Source organism: Quercus robur, chromosome 9 (assembly GCF_932294415.1).
Source record: "Quercus robur chromosome 9, dhQueRobu3.1, whole genome shotgun sequence".
Classification (NCBI taxonomy): domain Eukaryota; kingdom Viridiplantae; phylum Streptophyta; class Magnoliopsida; order Fagales; family Fagaceae; genus Quercus; species Quercus robur.
Window position 1 is genome coordinate 6,303,882 of NC_065542.1, and position 20,835 is coordinate 6,324,716.

General features: G+C 33.6%; 1 protein-coding gene and 1 long non-coding RNA gene across 3 annotated transcripts; both read right to left on the reverse strand.

Annotated features, from left to right (window-relative positions):
- Window positions 1–667: 667 nt before the first annotated feature.
- Window positions 668–16,554, reverse strand: LOC126700046 (uncharacterized). 2 transcript variants are annotated; one of them, XM_050398025.1, is made up of 7 exons: window positions 16,452–16,554; window positions 13,377–13,448; window positions 12,791–12,856; window positions 11,515–11,586; window positions 11,334–11,399; window positions 11,054–11,116; window positions 668–986 (listed from the first exon to the last, which is right to left on the reverse strand). In XM_050398025.1, the coding sequence occupies exons 1-7, from the start codon at window positions 16,549–16,551 to the stop codon at window positions 901–903; spliced, it is 525 nt and encodes a 174-aa protein (XP_050253982.1). In that variant the 5' UTR covers window positions 16,552–16,554; the 3' UTR covers window positions 668–900. The 2 variants fall into 2 exon arrangements, with proteins under 2 accessions (XP_050253982.1, XP_050253983.1); XM_050398026.1 differs by lacking the exon at window positions 668–986 and adding an exon at window positions 10,590–10,909.
- LOC126700047 (uncharacterized) lies at window positions 4,679–6,603 on the reverse strand. The gene is made up of 3 exons (XR_007646983.1): window positions 6,586–6,603; window positions 5,717–5,795; window positions 4,679–4,931 (listed from the first exon to the last, which is right to left on the reverse strand). It is a non-coding gene; the product is annotated as an uncharacterized LOC126700047 (long non-coding RNA).
- Window positions 16,555–20,835: the final 4,281 nt, after the last annotated feature.

Sequence of the window (20,835 nt, forward strand, 5' to 3'; positions counted from 1 at the left end):
TGGGTTTTGCCATTGCACCTATTATGAACTAGTGCAAGTGTGTTTATAAATAGGAGTCCTTCACTCCATTTAATTAGGTTAGTTTTTTGCCTTCATAAGTTGAGTCATTCAAAGAGAGAACGTGACACATTTTTGTCTGTTGTGCATGGAGATTATAGTACTCATTCTGCGTGCTATTAATCATTGTATTTTGAGAGACAAACATCTATAAGTCTCAAAGCACCACTAAAGAAATTATACAATAGGCGAAATCTATCTTAAGGAGATAGTGTTAAACACTAGCCTTGATCAAATATGTAGTTATCATTCTACATTCATCCTGTTTATGTGTGGATTGGGTCGAATCCATCTAGTATTCACTTATCATTTTTATTTAATTTGTGTGTTTTTATTTTGTGTGTATGAAACGTAGTGGAATAGCATGTTTGTTCGCTATTGCACTTTTTTTTTTTTAATTGATGCAAGGGTCTTTATAAATAGGAGTCCCTCATTTCATTTAAGTCACATTAATTGTTGCATTCATGCATTGACTCATTGAGAGAGAGAGAGAGAGAGAGAGAGAGAGAGAGAGAGAGAGAGAGATTACATCATTAAAACATTACAATGATATCATTAAAACCATGATATCATTTGAAACAACATTACAATGATATCATTAAAACCACAAGTCTTTGTTCCTTTTCAAATCAATAATCGATAGCCCATATTTATCAAGAAGGTAGATGTTCTCTTTTTTATTTAATACTTTCTAATAACAAAGGGTTGTAGCTTATTCAATCACCAAGTCCAAGTAGTGCAGACAGAATTATTATTCCTTTACTGCTTTTATTCATGTGCTACATATGTCGGACTTTATGATACAGTGCTGAATTATACAGACTGGGATGACAAAGAAAGTACTCAAGTTCGAGTACCCGGGCTTGCAAAGCTTCCGGGTATATGGACCCCAGGATTCGGTGTTGCTGGAGGAGGCAGGCCTTTAGCATCTGAAGGATTAAAGAAATAATGACACAAAATTAAGGCTTTTACCATTTTTTTTTTTAAATATATATATATATATATATATATATATATATATATGTGTCAAGGATCAATGAAAAAAAAATACTCAAGTTCGAGTACTTGGACTTGCAAAGTTTCCGGGTATATGGACCCCAGGATTTGGTGTTGCCGGAGTAGGCAAGCCTTTCACATTTGAAAGATTAAAAAAATAATGACACAAAATTAAGGCTTTTTACCACAAAAATAAATTAAAAAAAAAAAAAAAAAAAAAAAAAAAATTACAAAATATGTCAAGGATCAACAAATAAAAATATAAAAAATAGGGGAAATTGCACTTTACCCACCTGTGGTTAGGCCCGTTTTAATAGTGCCCACCCATGGTTTAAAAGTCGTCACTTAACCCACCTAAGGTGGCCTCCGTTAGACCCCCGTTACCCACCTCTGCCGTTTTAATACCTGTTACAATTACTTTTGCAGAAAGACGTTTTTCAAAATTAAAATTAATAAAATCATATCTAAGATCGACAATGTCCTAAGAAAAATTAAGTGGATTAGCTATATTATCAATTGAAAAAAGAAATGTTAGAAGAACTTGAATACAAAAATTTAATTAGTCAATTTGCATATTAAAAAGCAAGAAAAATAGATTTTAAATAAAATATATTTTAAATAAAATATATTATAATATAAAAATATTAATTTAATTAATACATAATTATAAATAAAAAATACCTCATTTTAATTTTCGCCTAAGGACTCAAAATGTCTAGGGTTGGCCCCAGGGGCGTAGCTAGGAATTTTTAAATGGGGGGGCCGATTCGAACCATGAAGGTTGAAATCGACGACGATGAGTATCATCGTTGTATGGATAGTCTATATTTTTAGGTTGATATGGACCTTCTTTGAGATAAGCTCGTCGGATTTCATCTTGTTTGTTGATAGGGAATTCGCATATTTGTTTACGTGATCCTGGATCACGATCTATCTCTTCAGATTGAATTCTTGAACATTTGGAGGGGTCAGGGTGTTCATCAGGCATCGAAGTATCAACATTTATTTCTACAGCCACAGGTGTCCTAATTTCTGAATTGCAAACATCTTTTTTTTTTAAGAATGCATCAATTGTTTTTCATTTGCTCATAATTCTTTTAGCTTTAAGAATATGACTCAAAAATTAACCTGAAAAGAAGTTTAAAAATAAAATTTTAATTAGAAATTTTTACTTAGTTATATAGATGTTATTCATACTCAAGAAAAAACAAAATTTCCACTATAATTTAAACATACAACCCATTTTTAATACGACTTTAATTAATAATAACCCCTCAAACAAAAACAAAAATTAAACACACAAGTATTGGTACACAAAACCAAACAATTTAACAACACCCACGGCCACATCCACGGCCACATGATATCTAACTAATCAAAAATAGGTAATAAATCAAAACAATTTTACCTTAGAAACTTTGTCTTCACAAAGTGCAAAGATGGGTCATCCGTATGGTAATGCCTACAGCCTTTGCCTGACTGCCTCCAACTTTATATCTTCCCTTCAAGACCCATCACAAACAATCTCCCCATGCCTTCAATCATGTATTTCTCTAAAAATCTATGAAAATATAAAGAGCATGTGAATATTTAGGTGTAGATAGTTGAGAAAATAAAAAAAATACACTAAAAAGAGATGAATGTCTAATGCTTAAGAAAGAGAAGAAAACTCACCAGTCACCAAGTTCCAAAACTAAAGCTGATGAAGAAAGAAAAAATTGGTCAAGATTTTTTTTTTTTTTTTTTTTTTTTTTTTTTTTTTTTTTTTTCGGACTGTGAGTACAAAGGACTGGAGTTTTGGGGGCTGGTAGGTGGGCAACGGTACCGGTGCAAATGAAAATGTATCAAAGAAGACAAAACAAAAGAATAAGAAGTAAAGAAAGGGATTCCGTGGGTCAGTGAGTGGATTTTTTGAGATGAAGAGAAAGTGAAGTTTTGTTTTTAGTGTTTGGACTTGAGCGGGCCAGCTTGTTTTATTTGGAGTACATAAGGTGATAAGGCCTAAAACTAAAACTGGGCTTCGAAGAATATTTGAGCTAGACTTGGGAGAATAGTTGAGAATTGGGCATGGGTGCCGGCTGTCCAATATTGGGGGGGCCCAATTTTTTTTTCTACCTACTCTAATGGAAAATTTTTTTTTTTTTGCAGAGGCCCCCCTCCCCCCCCAAGCCACTATGTGGCTCCACCCCTGGTTGGCCCCTTGTCATTTCCTTTTCTTTTGCTGGAATATGAAGGTACTACTAAATCTTCCTCCACAAAGAAACAAAAGAAGTGTTTCCAAATTCCTACAATATTGTTCTTGACCTAACTTGGTTATTGTGCTTGGCTAATTGTCACTCTCAGTAGTGCAAGCCGTGGACTCAGAGAGCTAGTCCTTGGATAGTATAACGTATAACAGAAGTGAACTTGGCTTTCATTTTTTGCGTTTAATTCTGCTCAACTACACATGAAATCTTTTTTTTTTTTTTCTAAGTATACATGAAATATAATCTGTTGAAGATGAAGGAAGGTTCTGGTTCTGGTTCTGGCTCAACGAGGAAGAAACAGAGTCAAAACGCACCGTCTCATTAAGTCAAGGAACAAAACGCGTCGTTTAGAGTCAGTAGCTGAGTGTTATTGAATCCGTGACAAAACGGTGTCGTTTTGCTGAGTTCAAACGACAGTTATGGATGGCGCAAAAAACGGTTACAAGTGCAGCTGTAATTCCAGAAATCACGGACTAGATCGGTATAAGTTGGGACTGATAATTATTCTGTTATAGTCATAATCTCTACACTATAAATAGGGTGCAAGTACTCAGATGTATTATTAAGCAAGATAATAATTCTTCGATACAAAGAATTTTCTTTCAACTTTCTCTTCACTTTCTCTCTTTTTCTCTCTCTTTCACTGTCTCACACTGTTTCTCTATAATCTCTGCTATTCATTCTACTTTAGTTCTTGATCTTTGCTTCTCTAATCAACCTAAGTCAAGACTTAAATGGCAAAAAAACCAATATTCCCTTTTTTTTTTTTTTTTTGGTAATAAGAACTGCAACATTGCACTTACACAGTCTAAAAAGCCAGTAGGAAATTCTTTAGCTATGTATCACCGAAGGACAACTTCAAAACCTAGAAGGATTGTCAACCTCACCAACAAGAGGCTTTGGAGACTTCAGTAGGAATGGCAACGGGTCAGGTTCGGGCCGGGTTTTTCCATACCGGGACCTGACCCGCGAGGCAAGACCCGTGGCCCGAACCCGGCCCGTTTAGGGTACCGGGTTTTTTCCCGGGGCCTGAACCCGCCCCAACCGGGCCCCACGGGCCCCGTTTAGGGATTGGGCCAAATTCATGGCCCAACCAAAAAAAAAAAAAATTTAAGCCCAAATTTATTTTTGCCTACATTCAAGCCTGCATATGCATATTCTAATTCAAGCCTAGATAACGTGGCCCAAATGCCAAATCAATCCAAATCATAGGCTACTGATCATAAAATAAATCACCTGTTAATTATAAATCTATAAATCAATAAACCATAACTAATATCATAATCATAATTCAATAAATCATAACTAAGATTTTAAATCAATAAATTACCTAGCTAAGATAATCATTTAATCATTAATCAACAAAATCATAACTAAAATAAAAGTCCAACGAGTCCAAGAAATTAAAAAGCTACAAAATAAATCCTACAAGTTTAGAATAATTACAAACCAACAAATTAATCCAACAAGTCTAAGAAATTAAAAAAGCTACTAAATTAATACAAAATGTTTAATCTTCCACAATTGTGACACACCTCCAATCAATTGTGGCACAACTCCCATCATCTTCATTTGGCTCTCCATCATCAAGAATGGATTAAAATGTACTATCTCCAGATATAGTTGATGAACCTACAACAACAATGAATTAAAAAATGGAATAAACTTCATCAAATTGTAACTAGCAAATATAAAAACACAATTTTGATTTTATAAATAGAAATTAGACAATTGCTAACCGTTGATTTCACTCCATAACCAATTCTGAGCACACATCATTCCCAACAAACACAAAAAACAATATTTCACTGCCATATTTCACACTTAGTTTCACTGATTTCAACATCCTCCAATCCCCTCCTATTTTAGTCCTGATGTGTGACACATGGTATTATTTAATTTTTGAATGCCACATGTCTTAGATTTAAATATAAATTGGAGGAATTGGAAGGGATCTTATCCCGGCCCATTATGCTCTAAACGAATAAAGGAGGTAAATGCATTTGGACATCACAAAATCACAATAAGAAAACAGGAAATGCAAGTATTGAACAATAGATCACATTAAACAACACTATTCAGCTTCATAGCCCTAGACATACATATATCAACAGTGAAAGTGCAAAGCAGAACAGAACACACAAATCAGCTTATTCATTACATTACAATTCAGTGCTCCTTTATACTAGCATCTGACAGAATCTACAATCTATATCAGCCTAACAGTTTCTTAACTACCCCTTAACTACCTCATCTCTAAGCATATTAAGCACATGCCCAATTACAGTAACAACACATTTTTTTATTACAGTAGCTACACATTACAAGATACATAGTTACTGCTATCTACACTATCACAAGCATAAACCATATCTTAACAATATACGACATAAAAGATTAAAAATTTGTAACCTCACCCTCCACCCTTTTACTTTGTTTTTTTGGGGGCGACCACCAGCTTCAGGTTGTGAGCACAATCCAATTAGTTCAACTGACCTGGATAATTCAAAACTATTCAGATCAATACACAGCTATACACACACACACAGTTTTCAAATAAAACCACAAAGCTATATGAATTTACTCTTCATTAGTAAAAGAGCCGAGCTTTTGATTTGTTTTTACATCTTCTCAATTCATGAAAACACTGAAAAAAATCTAAAAGCTGGATAAGATGCCTTCTCAACTCATCATGTTACTTACAATGCCTATATATGCTCATCCAATACAGTATTACATTCCAAAACACACACACACAAAATAGAACAAAGATCTAAGCATCTCAAATTATATATATATAGTACGCGAGACCTGACCCAAAGAAATGTGACTTTTATCATATCATATAGATCTACTCCCACTACTGCCACCAAAGAAATGAAAACAACTACATTCCAAAAACACACTCTTTTTATTTATTTATTGCCCAAATGATTATCAATTACCAACTATTATTTTTAACAAAATAAAATTACCAATTGACAAAACAAGGAACAGAAGTGAAATTTTTAGATCCAAGATCTACTGCTTTTGGATTCTGAGAAGAATATAAAAATGAAAGTCTCTCTGGATCTGTTGGATGTTTAATTAAGAAAAAGCTTAGAAAAGAAAAATGTAAATCTAGCACACAGACATGAAAAGGCAGCAGAGACAGAACACTCAAAACCCACAATACTCAAAACAAATTTTGATTTGTTTTTACATCTTCTCAACCACACAATCAAAACCTCCTAACAAATTTTAATGAAACACTGGAAAAAAAAATCCAAAATTTTAAAACAAAAACCTGGATAGATGAGCTTCAGGTCTAAGAGACGCACAAGTTTATGTACTTCAAACAAGAGGTTGTTCAGTTTTTGGTCAATTTTGATAAACCACATTCTTGGACCACAAGTTTCACTGTCTCACACTGTTTCTTGGACCACATTCTTGTTTAAATTTTTTTTCCTTTTCTTTTGGGAAAAAGTTAGAAATTGTTAGGCTAAGAATGTATTGACCCATTTGGTAAATTAATCAATTAATTAGCCAAGTGAATTAATTAGATTCAATTACATGCAATAAGCGTGGTAGCACAAACAAATAACCAACTAAGTTAAATGCAACGGAAAATAAGTTTGACACAGGTGACTTGTTTACGAATGGGGAAAACCACCGAGGCAAAACTCCATCGGGTGAATTTAAGATCACTACTCCCAAGAATCCACTATTATTAAAACAAACGGTTACAAATAAAAGGAATTTTAGTACCTAATACCAACTTACAGTTGAACCCTTACCCCAATACCCAATTGGACTTGTGATATAGTGACAATCTCTCCTTTCAATGCACGGCTCCCAGTACGTGACTAACCAATTGATACACGGATCCAAGTACGTGACTAACACCACAACAACCATTTGATTGTTATAGTTGATTTGCAATAGCTTCACATAGATCACCAATAAGATCTTCAATGTTGGTGCAAGAGATTTTGCTTAGTTACAGAACCCAAAGGCGAACAAGAAATGCAGCAAGAACTCTTTCTTCTATAGGAGGAGGCTAGGGTTTCAAAAAGAAAACCTTATGAAGCTCTCTAAGGTTAGGTTTTTCTTTTTCCACCTCCTTTAAATAGGAGCTTAATGGGTTCTCCTATTCCAAATAGGTTTACACAAACCTTGGACTTTCCTAGTCCAATAAGGATTATACAAACCCACAAACCTTGGGTTTTCCTAATCCTATAAGGATTATACAAACCCATAAACAAATAGCCTTTTAGAATAAAAACGTTGTTGGCTATAATCTGAATCCCATTAGATCAAGACATGCGTCGAGCTTTAATGAATCTCGACAGATTGAGCTTCTGTTGAGGAGATATCAAGACCTACATATTGCACTTTTCTTGAGCAGTTCTTGAGTAATCTTCATGTCTTCAATTTAACCACTTGTAATGATCATCTTGAACCTTTTTAGATTTACCCAAATACAAGTAAAGTATATTTTGTCAAAGGATTTGCCAATTACATAAAAATATGTCATTAAGAAAAATTAGAAAAAAAAAATGAAATAAATCTAAAAAAGGTGAGATATAAAAAAATTAAAGTGAGACTTGTACGTATGTCGTTTGAGACGAGTTCAAGTTAGGACGAGTTCTCTCCTGGGACAAGATCAACACCATTTGATCATTTGCCCAAAACCATTAAAGAGTGAACGAGACATTGACTTCTATGATGCCTACTTGAACTGTTATGATCCTAGTGTCCCACATGAATTAAGTATAAGCTTAACCAAGTGTTTATAAGCTCTTGGGCACCCTCCCTCTGCAAACTGGTTTTCAAGAGTGAGTTCTACCCATGAGTTTCTAATATTTGGTGTTAGAGCCAACCACTTCGTCTTGTAATTGGATGTAACTCATTAAGTATGAGATCAAATGAGTTGCGGCTTTCTGGTTGGATCCCGAAGGGGGTGACCTAGAGGCTAGATTAAAATAACTGATAGGTGTTTGGAACCACCAAAAGAGAAAGGGTTACCATCGGGTCAGTGTCGCTAGAGTGAGCCATCATAGACATCGGCTGCAAAGTGTGGTGATATGTTATGATCCTAGTGTCTCACATGAATTAAGTATAAGCTTAACCATGTGTTTATAAATTCTTAGACACCCTCCCCTTACAAGCTGGTTTTCAAGGGTGAGTTCTACCCATGGGTTCCTAACATGAACATAGTTTAAAGTGATGATATCCTTTATATCCATATGAGAAATGAATTAGATTTTGAATGATTTTATGTATAAGTTCACTATTGGGTTGGTCCCCAAGGGGCACCCCACTTTAATGGAAATAGAAGGACCTACATAATAGTCCTTACACCACACGTATTTGCGCCGCTCTCACCAAGTCAAGACAAGTTAGATTGGGTTTTGCCATTGCACCTATTATGAACTAGTGCAAGTGTGTTTATAAATAGAAGTCCTTCACTCCATTTAATTAGGTTAGTTTTTTCCATTCATACGTTGAGTCATTCAAAGAGAGAACGAGACACATTTTTGTTTGTTGTGCATGGAGATTATAGTTCTCATTCTGCGTGCTATTAATCATTGTATTTTGAGAGACAGACATCTATTAGTCTCAAAGCACCACTAAAGAAATTATACAATAGGCGAAATCTATCTTAAGGAGATAGTGTTAAACACTAGCCTTGATCAAATATGTAGTTATCATTCTACATTCATCCTGTTTATGTGTGGATTGGGTCGAATCCATCTAGTATTCACTTATCATTTTTATTTAATTTGTGTGTTTTTATTTTGTGTGTATGAAACGTAGTGGAATAGCATGTTTGTTCGCTAGTGCACTTTTTTTTTTTTTTTTTTTAAATTAATGCATGGGTCTTTATAAATAGGAGTCCCTCATTTAATTATGTAACATTAATTGTTGCATTCATGCATTGACTCATTTTGAGAGAGAGAGAGAGAGAGAGAGAGAGAGGGTTTTGTTCATTGTGCATATGTATTGTTGATTATTATATCTTGCAAGGCGGATAACCATGAGTCTCAAAGCACCACTAAAGAAATAGTGTGAGGGAGAAATTTATCTAAATAAAGTAATGTCAAACACTAGTCTTGATTAGATATGCATTTATCATTTTGCATTCATTCGGTTTGTAAGTGTATTTAATTTTTTGTAATTATTTATGCATTCAACAAGTTTGATTTGCTTGTTTTTCGTGTTCATTGAATAACAAGAGTAAATTTTATGTGCAATATTTTCAAAATTATAACTTAAAGGAGTTAAGTGTTACATTTAAAACTTCATAGTGGCTAAACAGATGATAGAAACTCATCCTTCATTTTAACAGATAATTAATGGTTTACACATTAAAAAAAGGACAAAGTTTAGTTACGAAATTGGTTTTAGCCTAAAACTACAATTTTACTCAATAAAATAAACATTGCTATAATTTTGAAAATCTAACTATTAAATTGCATGTTCTTTGCGCTCTTAATACACATGTCAAATTTTGTATCAATCAGATATTATCTATTATATGATCTATAAGCTTATATTTTATGTATAATTTTAAACTATAAAAACTTGCAATTTAAACAATTTATTGATGACATAACTATTAATTTTTGTTTTCTAGAAATTTTGCAAACATGGAAGATATAAGAAGAAGATGTAATCCAATGATAGATTTGTCAAAATTCACATCCAATAAAAAGATATTAAGTAAGGTTGTAACCTAAGACTACAACCAATTTTGTAGCTAAATGTTATACTCAAAATCTTAGGGAGATTTTGTGTTTTACAAAAAAAATCACATGGAATTTTGTGTATTTTTCCCAAAAATATATGGGATGGCCCTCAGATACCTTATCCACTTGAATCAACTCTTCCTTATTTGTGCAACACAACCATCACCCCCCCCCCCCCCCCCCAACCCTTCCCTTCTCACCTCTCTTTTTCCTATGGGTTGGTCTCTTAATCGTAAAGATTTAGAAGACATTCAATTGACCAAAAAGTACTTTTGGATAAAAATATACAATATACCTCCATTTTGTTCTCATAATAAACATGATTATATTCTAAGACTGGGGTAATTTATAATTTTTGGTGAAAAAATTTGAACTCATTATTCCATTAGTATGCATTGCTAAAAAAATATTTTTGAGAGCCCGTGAAAGAGATTTATATGTGACCTCGCTTAACTCTAAGAAAGGCATGGTTGATGGTACAAACTAATTACAAAAATTAAACATAAATCCAGGGCAACATCATTTGAAACAACATTACAATGATATCATTAAAACCACAAGTCTTTGTTCCTTTTCAAATCAATAATCGATAGCCCATATTTATCAAGAAGGTAGATGTTCTCTTTTTTATTTAATACTTTCTAATAACAAAGGGTTGTAGCTTATTCAATCACCAAGTCCAAGTAGTGCAGACAGAATTATTATTCCTTAACTGCTTTTATTCATGTGCTACATATCTCAGACTTTATGATACGGTGCTGAATTATACAGACTGGGATGGCAAAGAAAGTACTCAAGTTCGAGTACCCGGGCCTGCAAAGCTTCCGGGTATATGGACCCCAGGATTAGGTGTTGCTGGAGGAGGCAGGCCTTTAGCATCTGAAAGATTAAAGAAATAATGACACAAAATTAAGGCTTTTACCATTTATTAAAAAAAAAAAATAATAAAAAATAAAAAAATAAACTCATAAAATATATATGTCAAGAATCAACGAAAAAAAAAAAGTACTCAAGTTCGAGTACCTGGACTTGCAAAGCTTCCGGGTATATGGACCTCAGGATTTGGTGTTGCCGGAGTAGGCAAGCCTTTCACATTTGAAAGATTAAAAAAATAATGACACAAAATTAAGGCTTTTTGCCACCAAAAAAAAAAAAATATATATATATATATATATATATATAATTAAAAATTAAAAATTAAAAAATTAAAAAAAAAAAAAAAAAAAAAAAAAAAAAACTTACAAAATATGTCAAGGATCAACAAAAAAAAATATAAAAAATATTATAATTCAAGTACCCTAACCTGGAAACCTTTTGGGTATATGGACCCCAGGATTTGGTGTAGCGGAAGGAAGTAGGCCTTTAGCATCTGAAAGATTAAAGAAATAATGACACAAAATTAAGGCTTTTACCATTAAAAAAAAATTACAAAATATGTCAAGGATCAACAAAAAAATAAATAAAAAGTACCCAAGTTCGAGTACCTGGACTTGCAAAGCTTCTAGGTATATGGACCCTAGGATTTGGTGTTGCCGGAGTAGGCAAGCCTTTCACATCTAAAAGATTAAAAAAAACAATGACACAAAATATAGGCTTTTTACCATAAAATAACTTAAAAAATATGTCAAGGATAGAATGTTAAGGACACATTTTGTGTAATTGGCTAATCTTTTGACAAAACACACTTTACCTGTATTTGGGTAAATCTAGGATGTGTTTAATACTTCAAGAAACATGTTGTTTAAGTCTAGTATTAAAGCCATGAAGATTGGACCAAGAAACAAGTGAAGAAAAGCTGTTCATTAAAGCTGGACAGATAGCTCGACACCTGCGGACAGATAGCTCGACACCTACTCGACACCTCTTGATAGCTAGGCTATCTATCGAGCTCTTCAGTTGATTGTTATCGCAATCTCGACACCTTCTCGACAGCTAGTGGATCAATTGAGAAAGCTTCTGTCCCCTCGACACCTTCTCGACACCTCCTCGATAGCTGTATCTGTCGAAGTTTAAAGCTCGACACCTGCTATCTATCGAGGTTACGAAAATCAGAATTTTCATATCTGATTTTTGGGCTAGGCTTTTGTATTTGTGTAGGGTTTCTTTTCTCACAACCCTAGACCTATATAAAGCTTATTTTAGAGGCTGTCACATAAGAGAATATAAGGAGAACATATGCAAAAGGTGACCGATGCCTTATTCTCTCAAAAAGAAGCTACAACGTTTTTACGCCTTAGGGTTTTGTAACCAAGTGCTTCTTGATCTTCATTGTTGATGAAGTGAAAAACTTTGCAGCCAACAATCTTCTTCAAGTTGGTGAGTTAGTCACGTACTAGGATTCGTGCATCAAAAGGATAGCGTTCATATATTGAAGAGTTCAGAGGTTCTGAAGCGGTAGAAGGTTTCTGCTGTGAGTTCATCTACGAGGATTGTAAAGTCTAGGGACAAAGGTTTTGTACTAGATCTGAAACTTCTCTTTACTATAGTGGATTGCTTTTTGGGAAGGTTTCCCCCCAGGTTTTTTACTGTGAAACTAGTTTGTTTCATTGGTTTTCCTGGGTCATCATATCTTGTCTTATTTATTTTTCCGCTGCATGATTTTGACATGATATTGATGTTTGTTTGTTTTAACAAGTTTTATTCATAATAAATTTAATTAACAACCTGGGTTTAAAACTTGTTAATTTTATCAACCGGGGTATAAATTTCCCAACATCGAAGATAAAAATATAAAAAATACTCTAATTCAAGTACCCAAACCTGGAAACCTTCCGGGTATATGGACCCTAGGGTTTAGTGTAGCTGGAGGAGGTAGGCTTTTAGCATCTGAAAGATTATAGAAATAATGACACAAAATTAAGGCTTTTACCATTAAAATAAATAAATAAATAAATAAAAACTTAAAAAATATGTCAAGATTAAAAAAAAAAGTACTCAAGTTCGAGTACCTGGACTTCCAAAGCTTCCAGGTATATGGACCCCAAGATTTGGTGTTGTTGGAGTAGGCAAGCCTTTCACATCTGAAAGATTAAAAAAATAATGACACAAAATATAGGCTTTTTACCATAAAAATATAATAAAATAACTTACAAAATATGTCTAGGCTCAAAGATAAAAATATAAAAAATAATCTAGTTTGAGTACCCAGACCTGGAAACCTTCCAGGTATATGGACCCTAGGATTTGATGTAGCTGGAGGAGGCAAGCCTTTAGCATTTGAAAGATTAAAGAAATAATGACACAAAATTAAGGATTTTACCGTTAAAAAAAAAAAAAAAAAAAAAAAAAAAAAACTTAAAAAAATATGTCAAGGATCAACCAAAAAAAAGTACACAAGTTCGAGTACCTGGACTTCCAAAGCTTCCGGGTATATGGACCCCAGGATTTGGTGTTGCCGGAGTAGGCAAGCCTTTCACATCTGAAAGATTAAAAAAATTAATGACAATAAAATTAAGGCTTTTTACAATAAAAATAAATTTTTAAAAAAAACACATACAAAATATGTCAAGGATTAACAAATGAAAATATAAAAAATACTCTAGTTCAAGTACCCAGACCTGGAAACCTTCCGGGTATATATTAACTATATATATTAACTAGTCGCTAACCCGTGCGATGCACGGGAAAACTATTAGAAAATAATAAAGCATGCATATATTAAAAGACAATTTAAGTTTATGTGTGCTTGCAAGGGATACATACCTAAATAGTTCTTGCGGTAGAAATAAAAGTCTTATCTTTGAGATAAAGAACTGATGTAAACAAACTAACCTTACATAAAACAAATTAAAAAAAAAAAAAAAAACATAAAACTGATGTCACGGGAAATTCAGCCACATAGTAGTAATATATAAATCTCTTAAAACCTAAACCTAAACGTAAGGACTAAATATTTATGCGCCTTCTCTTGCTTTCCTGATGTATTTGGTTAAAAACATAAAACTGATGTCACGGGAAATTTAGCCACATAGTAGTAATATATAAATCTCTTAAAACCTAAACCTAAACCTAAACGTAAGGACTAAATATATAAACAAACTAACCTTACAAAAGCTGAACTTTATAAGCTAAAATATATACCGTGAGTTGTAGATCTTGAATGCTATACCGTGCGTTTAGGACTTCCTACATCTGGAGAGAGAGAGAGTTTGCAGAAACCAAAGAAAATCTCTCTATAGCTTAAGAAACACAATATAATAAAATCAAAGAGATAAAATTTTCAGAGAACAAAATATTATAGATAATTTAAAAGAATTTTGGTTTAATTCTTGAACACCGCAACTCCATAAAATTCATACTAATAATAATATTTTATGATAGCGCAATTAGAATTTTGGTTTAATTCTTGAACACTGAATTGGAAATTGATTATATGAGTATTCAATGGTGAACAAAGTACTATGTATTAATTAATATATAAACAAAACTAACCTTACAAAAGCTGAACTTTATAAGCTAAAATTTATACCGTGCATTGTAGATCTTGAATGCTTTAGGGCTTCCTATGTCTGGAGAGAGAGAGAGCTTGCAGAAACCGTGGCTTTATATTTCTTAACTTGAGAGAGGGGTAAGGTTGCTAGAGTTTTAAGGAGTTATAATTTTTATTTATTTTTTATTTTTTAAATATTGTGCTGATGTGGAAAATTGTGGTACCAGCAAAAGTTTCGGTTTTATATATATATATATATATATATATATATATATAGACTATTAACTATTTCTACTGAAAATTTTGTAGTTGTTTTAGTTTGTTATTCTTGACACCTAATCAGGGGCAGAGCCATGTAGTGGCTTGGGGGGGCCCCGGCCCCTGCAAAAAAAAAAAAAAAAAAATCCATTAGAGTAGGTAGAAAAAAAAATTGGGCCCCCCAATATTGGACAACCGGCCCCCCCATGCTCAATTCTCAACTATTCTCCCAAGCCTAGCTCAAATATACTCTCAAGCCCAGCTTTAGTTTTAGGCCTTTATCACCTTATGTACTCCAAATAAAACAAGCTGGCCCGCTCAAGTCCAAACACTAAAAACAAAACTTCACTCTCTTCATCTCAAAAAATCCACCCACTGACCCACGGAATCCCTTTCTTTACTTCTTATTCTTTTGTTTTGTCTTCTTTGATACACTTTCATTTGCACTGGTACCGTTGCCTACCTCCTAGCCCCCAAAACTCCAATCCTCTGTACTCACAGTCCCGAAAAAAAAAAAATAAATAAAAAATCCTGACCAATTTTTTCTTTCTTCATCAGCTTTAGTTTTGGAACTTGATGACTACTTGGTGACTGGTGAGTTTTCTACTCTTTCTTAAGCATTAGACATTCATCTCTTTTTAATGTCTTTTTTTTATTTTCTCAACTATCTACACCTAAATATTCACATGCTCTTTATATTTTCATAGATTTTTAGAGAAATATATGATTGAAGGCATGGGGAGATTGTTTGTGATGAGTCTTGAAGGGAAGATCTAAAGTTGGAGGCAGTCAGGCAGAGGCAGTAGGCATTGCCACATGGGTGACCCATTTTTGCACTTTGTGAAGACAAAGTTTCTAAGGTAAAATTGTTTTGATTTATTACCTATTTTTTATTAGTTAGATATCATGTCGCTGTGGATGTGGCTGTGAGTGTTGTTAAATTGTTTGGTTTATGTTGTGTACCAATACTCGTGTGTTTAATTTTTGTTTTTGTTTAAGGGGTTATTATTAATTAAAGTCGTATTAAAAATGGGTTGTATGTTTAAATTATAGTGGAAATTTTATTTTTTCTTGAGAATGAATAACATCCATATAACTAAGTAAAAATTTCTAATTAAAATTTTATTTTTTAAACTTCTTTTCAGGTTTATTTTTTAGTCATATTCTTAAAGCTAAAAGAATTATGAGCAAACGAAAAACAATTGATGCATTCTTTAAGAAAAAAGATGTTAGCAATTCAGAAATTAGGACACCTGCGGCTGTAGAAACAAATGTTGATACTTCAATGCCTGATGAACACCCTGACCCCTCCAAATGTTCAAGAATTCAATCTAAAGAGATAGATCGTGATCCAGGATCACGTAAATAAATATGTGAATTCCCTATCAACAAACAAGATGAAATCCGACAAGCTTATCTCAAAGAAGGTCCATATCAACCTAAAAATATAGACTATCCATACAACGATGATACTTATCGTCGTCGATTTCAACCTTCATGGTTCGAATCGACCCCCCCATGTAAAAATTCCTGGCTACGCTCCTGCACCCAATGTTATAAGACAGTGTTTGTTTATACTCTAACCCACCAATAGTAACTTCAAGCAAATCTGCTTTAGCTTATTCATTCTCATGTTCACTCGATTCACTTTAATCAAATGAGAATAATATAACGAAGCAAGCTAAAAACAAAAAAAAAAAAAAAAAAACAAAGAATAAGGGTATATAGAGTTACTTGGATTGTCAAGCTCGGTTGTGGATGCCACTTTTGAGGCAAACAGAAACATCAAAATGAAGAGAACTCCCCAAGTGATGATGAACTTCTTAGAGGCCATGGTTTTGGGACATGGATGCATATCTAGGGCATGGTATTATATATATATAGGCCATATTTTGCATTTCTACTTTAAAAATAAAATAAAATAAAAACTATTTGCCTCTTATTCCTTTTTTTTTTTAATTATTGTTTATTTTACCCCACCCAAGGGGAAGGGGGTAAATTTTTCCAAGAACACAAACCAATTCATCTTAAGTCATGATTAAGAATAGTTAGGATGTCCAATACTCTGCATCACAAGCTGCCACCGGTAAACTTTTTACAGCTGAATTTAACTATTTTCAATGGTGTCATTCTTTTTCTTTTGCCGGAGTATCATTGATTGTGCTGAACTTCCAGTATAAGGTACTAATGAGTCTTTCTCCACAGAAACAAAAGGGCTTTTCTTTTGGAAATTAACGAATTGAAGTATTTACAAATTCCAACAATATTGTTTTTGACCTAACTTGGTTATTTGATTACTATGTATCACGTTTTCCTGTTGGAATTTCGATCAATAAGCTGAACCAATGCCGTAGTCCAGAATTATGTTTGGCTAATTGTCACTCTCAATAATGCAAGCCCTGGACTCAAGAGAGTCAGAGGGCTAGTCCTTGGATTGTATAACGTACAACGGAATTGAACTTGGCTTTCGATTTTTCTGCTTATTCAAAGTCTTTCTTGCTCAACTGCACGTGAAATCTTTCTTTTTCTTTTTTTCTTTTTTCTTGTTAAATACACATGAAATCTAATCAGCCAAAGTCAAGACTTACATGGCAAAAAACAATATTCCCTTTCTTTTTTGGTAATAAGAATGGCAAAATTGCACCTATACAATCCAAAAAGCCATTAAGAAACTCTTGAAGTTATGTATCTCCAAAGGACAACTTCAAAACCTAGAAGCATTGTCAACCTCACCAAGAAGAGGCTTTGGACTTTGGAGACTCCAGGTCATAGAGAAGCACAAGTTTATGTACTTCAAACAAGAGGTTGTTCAGTTTTTGGTCAATTTTGACAAACAACTTTCTTGGACCACTTCATTTAATGTGTGTTTCGTTGAACTTACTTTTTTTGATGTATTTTTATTTCAATGATCAGATTAGGTTTACTTCGGTCCATTTTAGTCCACTTCAGTCCAGTTCGGTCTATTTTGGTCCACTTCGCTCTATTGCGATCTAATCGAGGAAGTTAATTTCGTACCGTACCGGCCGGTACCGCCGGAATTTGCTATATCGGTGCTTAGGCCGGTACAGAAATGCTCTTGTTTCATTTCGGTTTAAATACCAGCTGTACCGGAGCCGTTTCGGACATACCGGGATAAATACCGGATTTCGACCGGAAAATAGATACTGAGAGAAACAAAAAAACTCAGAAAACCCCCCAAATTTCAAGATCCACCTCCTCACTCTTACCTCGGTTTTTCCTCCTCTTCTTCGTATTTGTCTCTGCTACGCATTTCTTCTTCTTTTCCTTTGTTTCGCCGGCCTCTGTTTCTACAGCCCCTTCATCTTCTTCATTTAACGTGAGTTTGTCTCTCTTTTTAGTTTTGGTACACTCACTTGAAAGTAGAAAAGTAGTCAATCAAGAAGCAAGTGACAAGACTTAAAAGCAAAACGTGTGGAGGTGAAAAAAAGAATGAAAAAAAATAAATAAATAAACTTATAATGAAAGACTAATGGGCTACAACTGTAAGCAAGATGTGTGGAGTGAAAAAAAGAATGAAAAAAAAAATCCTAATGAGTTAGGACTTCCAGTAGTTGACTGGGTGAGTCAGTAACTTATTATAACTTTTAAAATAAAATTTTTAAAAATTTTAGCTATAACTTCATCATTGTAACATGCATTTTTATGTTTTGGTAAAACTAAAATAGTTATATAGCTTCACTATTGTTAATGCTCTAACTCCACCAAAAAATATAAAAAGTTGCCAAAGTGATATATTGAGTTATTAGAAATATAATTTTGTATATTGTATAAAATAGTAAAAAATAGCGGTAAACCCGAAACAGTACACCGGTATTAACCGGTATCCGAAATATATCGTACCGCTGGCCAAACCAGTACAGCCTCCGATACGGTATTGACTTCCTTGGATCTAATCGGTCCATTTTGGTTTACTTCGGTCCATTTGATCCACTTCTGTCCATTGCGGTCCTTTTCAGTCTACTTAGGTCCTTTATGTCCTTTGCAGTCGATTTCGGTCTACTATGGTCCATTTGTGTTTAATTCTACCCATTTCGGTCGATTGTGGTCTATTCAGTTCATTTTGGTCTGTTTCAGTCCATTCGATCCACTTTTATCCATTGTGGTCCTTTTCGGTTCATTTCGGTCTACTTCGGTCTATTTTGGTCTACTTTAGTCCATTTTGGTTATTTCGGTCCATTTCAGTCTATTTCTAGGCAATTAATCAAATAGTTGGATAGCTCATTGAAATACTATACAAATGTTGTGTGAAACTCAAATTTTCACCTCTAAAAAAAACTAAATAATAAACATAATTTAAATTAAACCAAAGTGATGAAAAGAGAGAACCTATGATTATAAATTATAACATAGACCCCCAAAATTTATAAACCATTACAAATCCTTCAAAATAAAGAAAAAAAATTAGACTAGAATTAAATTGAATTGAATAACAAAGTGATTTTGAGGCAAATAAATAAATAAAAATGAACAAAACAATTCATTATTCTTTGGCAGGAAGATGGTCTTTCTTGTGTCATAATAACTATTGTGGTTATGTGTTCATACGGTGATTTATTTTAATATTCAAATATGGGTACAAATAATTTCAATAATTTTACTACAATCTATAAGGACTATACCTTAGGCGCAATTAACCAAATAGCTGGTATGGAGGTTGAAAAATATATTCAAATATTGTGTAAAACTTCTTTCTTAAAAAAAAATGTATTTTGTAAAACTTAAATACCCACTTCCAATAACAATTAAAAATTAAGCAAAAGTAGAAACAATGAAAAATCCATCAAAAGAGTAACAAAATAGAATATATATATATATATATATATATTTATAGTATTGTAAGCATATTAAAATACATAGGGAACTTTGATAAGCGTGGTGTGTTGGATAACAATCTTTTATCATGGGAAGCCCATCTCAATCTTACGAAAGAAAATTAAACCAGATTTTCATCATGGGTCTTTTTTCTATTCTTGTTTTTGTTTTCATATAAAAACGCATACTCTAGTTATTACTGTATAAATGTTTATAGTAGTGTTTTTCAAGACAAAAATAAAGAACTTAAATCGAGGAGGCAGTGGAAAGGACTTTAACGGGTTGAGCAAAGGATTAAAGGAATTTTTAACTCGTTTCAATATTGAGGCTTAAGCCGAAAAGTGATTTTGACCCAAAAAAAAAATGACAAATTAATTTACCAAACCAACGGAATGTCACTTGGGAGTTGGGAACATTGAGGTAGCGAGTAGTTGGTAGGGCAGTGGTTATATTGTATAAAGTCATGCCATATCCCTTATGCACATTAGCAATTTTTTTTTTTTTTTTTTTTTTTTGTTGAGAGAGTTTCAACATATAGCGTCTGCTTTTAATAATAACTATTTATCATCAAACCAAGACAGCAAGCAATTATAATTGTATTTGACAATGCATAAAATTGTTAGTGAGTTGATTGTCCGCACGCACGCCAATTAGGGTACCTAAAGAACAAAAGAACAAAGAATGTAAAGAGAGCACCAGTAGAGTGCCGACCAAAGACTCTCCGAAGGCTAAGTCAGTAATAGAAAAATCTCCGATAACTCTAAAGTGTAAGTGCTAGGAATTTTCACGTACCTTAGAGAAACGAAGACTCAGTGCTTATATTGTGGTGGAGAGTTGACCAAGACCCCTTGAATATAGGATCTTTCTTGTAGAGAAGATATGGAGTTAAGGTCCTGAGATATTAGGGCTTTACTTCTCATACTGGAAGGATACGAATATATAGTAGGGTCTATAGACATAATGTGCAAGTTCTTTCCATATAGGGCGATATGAGTAGAGAACATGCAGAGTGGTATGGGGCTAAGTGTATCCACCTGTCAGTATGCTTGTTAACCTGACGGGTGCTCTCAAGCTCGACAACGGACGCAGGCAATGTTGCATGGCCATCAAACCCATAGGAGGCGCTTGTCTCGTAGGATTTCAAGTAGCCCAACGGGCATTGCAAATCCAACGGGTGAAAAGAGTTGGAAAGTTTCCTTGATCGAAATATCCCTTATCAATATTTGTAGTATTTTATTTTTAATGAGTTTAAAACTTTAGATGTGAAAAGTAACCAAATAGTTGT

Excerpts from the sequence above, each read along its gene's own strand:
- LOC126700046 (XM_050398025.1), bottom strand. The coding sequence starts at position 16,551 with ATGGCCTCTAAGAAGTTCATCATCACTTGGGGAGTTCTCTTCATTTTG. Across the intron at positions 12,857-13,376 it reads CGGAAGCTTTGGAAGTCCAG|ATGCTAAAAGCCTACCTCCT; the intron begins GTACTCGAACTT and ends ATAATCTTTCAG. Across the intron at positions 987-11,053 it reads CGGAAGCTTTGCAAGTCCAG|ATGCTAAAGGCCTGCCTCCT; the intron begins GTACTCGAACTT and ends TTAATCCTTCAG.